This window comes from Penaeus chinensis, chromosome 35 (genome assembly GCF_019202785.1).
Source record: "Penaeus chinensis breed Huanghai No. 1 chromosome 35, ASM1920278v2, whole genome shotgun sequence".
Classification (NCBI taxonomy): Eukaryota; Metazoa; Arthropoda; class Malacostraca; order Decapoda; family Penaeidae; genus Penaeus; species Penaeus chinensis.
The window spans coordinates 26,692,992-26,695,491 of record NC_061853.1 but is presented as its reverse complement, the minus strand read 5'-3'; the positions used below and the strand labels follow the sequence as shown (position 1 = coordinate 26,695,491).

At 42.3% G+C, this 2,500-nt stretch overlaps 1 protein-coding gene across 1 annotated transcript in view; it reads right to left on the bottom strand.

Moving 5' to 3' along the window:
- LOC125044405 (trypsin-1-like) overlaps positions 1-2,500 on the bottom strand; it is a 9,837-nt gene that overhangs the window by 2,136 nt on the left and 5,201 nt on the right. Inside the window, exon 4 of the mRNA XM_047641054.1 lies at positions 555-635. Within this exon, the coding sequence (XP_047497010.1) occupies positions 555-635 (81 nt within the window). The remainder of the gene's footprint in view (positions 1-554; positions 636-2,500) is intronic.

Below are 2,500 nucleotides of genomic sequence, written 5' to 3'. Positions count from 1 at the left end.
ACGGTGTAAAACGCATCAAAATTCTACTGCAGGGAATTGTGTGTGTTACTCTATGATGATGGTAGTGATGAGGATGGTAATGACATTGGTAGTGATATTAATAGTGATGATGCTGGTGGTAATGGTTGTGGTAATGATGGTGATGAAAAGTTTAATATCATCGATAGTCATGATTTAATGGTAGCGATAATATAGGTTATTATAATGATTATGGTAATGATAATGATGTGATAATGATATTGACGATGTTGGTGATGTTGATTGCGACAACGATGATAATGGTGATAATGATGGCGATAATAAAAATGACAATAATGATAATGATAATAACGATGATAATTACAACAAAACAACAAAAATACCACTAATACCAATAGCAACAATGATCTTGATAATGTTGATAACAATAAACGTAATTATCAATAAAATCATCATACCTACAATAATCATCAATACCATTATTTAAAAAAATGACAAGGTTAAAGGTAACATCCATGACCGGTCCTGAGCACACACACATACACCGCAAAATCCGTACTTAACACTTTACACACCTGTAACACAGCAAGGTCGGCGCCAAGCTTAGAATCCCCTTGGTAGCTCTCGTGGGGAGTTATTTTCACCACCGCCCGCTCCTTGGACATGAAAGAGAAATTATTATTAGCGAAATCAATGAATATAAAAGAAATGTAAAGAAGCTATTAAAGTTGTTGTTAGTTATGGAATGAAAGGGAGAAAATCAAGATGGGATACGAAGCTATTTATTTTCTGCTTAATGAATGAAAGTAAGTGGAAGTAAATAAATTTACTATTAGCCAGTTACTGAATGAAAAGAAATGGCAGGTTTTAAACAAGGTTATTATTAGCCAGTTATTGAATGAAGGGAAAATGATGATAGTAATTAGACAGTCATTTGAATGAATGGAAAAGGATAGTAAACAAAACCACTGAATAACGAATGAAGGAAAAAACATAAACAGAAAATCAACACAGACAAACAAATACTTCAAAAAAAGAGAATATTTAAAGGATAAAATACGTATAAAAAAGAGAATAAAATTATAAACCAAACAAATTACAAATAAAACGGAAGGAAAGGAAATCAAAACAAACAACAGCGATAACAGGAAGACTGAAACCAACCAACCAAACAACCAAACAAACAACAGAACAATGACAGTTTCTGGCCTGTTCACGAACTCATTACCGATGCTCATTACGCAACTGAACTTCCGACCAAGACTTCTCTGAGATGCGGTTTGCTGAGAGAGGACGAAGGTGGTCACCGCCTCTGGAGTCACGCAGGCAAGAAGGCGAAGGAGGAAGAGGAGGAAGAGGAGGAGGGAGAGGAGGGAGAGGAGGGAGAGGAGGGAGAGGAGGAAGAGGAGGAAGAGGAGGAAGAGGAGGAAGAGGAGGAAGAGTAGGGAGAGGAGGGAGAGGAGGAGAGATGAGGAGGAAGAGGGCGAAGGAGGAAGAGGAGGGCGAAGGAGGAGGAAGAGGAGGAGGAAGAGGAGGAGGGAGAGGAGGGAGAGGAGGAGAGATGAGGAGGAAGAGGAGGGAGATGAGGGAGAGGAGGGAGAGGAGGAAGAGGAGGAGAGATGAGGAGGAAGAGGGCGAAGGAGGAAGAGGAGGGAGAGGAGGAAAGGGAATGAGAGAGGAGGAAGAGGAGGGAGGGGAGGAAGAGGAGGAGAGATGATGAAGAGGAGGGCGAAGGAGGAAGAGTAGGGAGAGGAGGAAGAGGAGGAGAGATGAGGAGGAAGAGGGAGAGGAGGAAGAGGAGGAGTGAGAGGAGGGAGAGGAGGAGAGATGAGGAGGGAGAGGAGGGAGAGGAGGAAGAGGAGGAGAGATGAGGAGGAAGAGGGCGAAGGAGGAAGAGGAGGGAGAGGAAGGAGAGGAGGGAGAGAAGGAAGAGGAGGAAGAGGAGGAGAGATGAGGAGGAAGAGGGCGAAGGAGGAAGAGGAGGAAGAGGAGGAAGAGGAGGAAGAGGAGGGAAAGGAGGAAGAGGAGGAGAGATGAGGAGGGAGAGGAGGGAGAGAAGGAAGAGGAGGAGAGATGAGGAGGAAGAGGGCGAAGGAGGAAGAGGAGGGAGAGGAGGAAGAAGAGGGAGAGGAGGAAAAGGAGGGAGGGGAGGAGAGATGAGTAGGCAGAGGGGGAGTATAGACAGATAGATAGATAGATGGATAGGTGTGTGTGTGTGTGTGTGGATGTTTGTATGGATGTATGTATGTGTGTAGGTAGGTTGCTAGGTAGGTAAATAGATGGCTACACACACACACACACACACACACACATACACACACACACACACACACACACACACACATATATATATATATATATATATTTATATATATATGTATTTATATATAGAGGTAGGTAGATAGGGAGATATACAGATAGGTAGACAGATAGATAGATAGATAGATCTATGTAGATAACTAGATTGATAGATAATAACTGATAGATTGTTAGGTAATAAATAGATAGATATGTAGGTAGG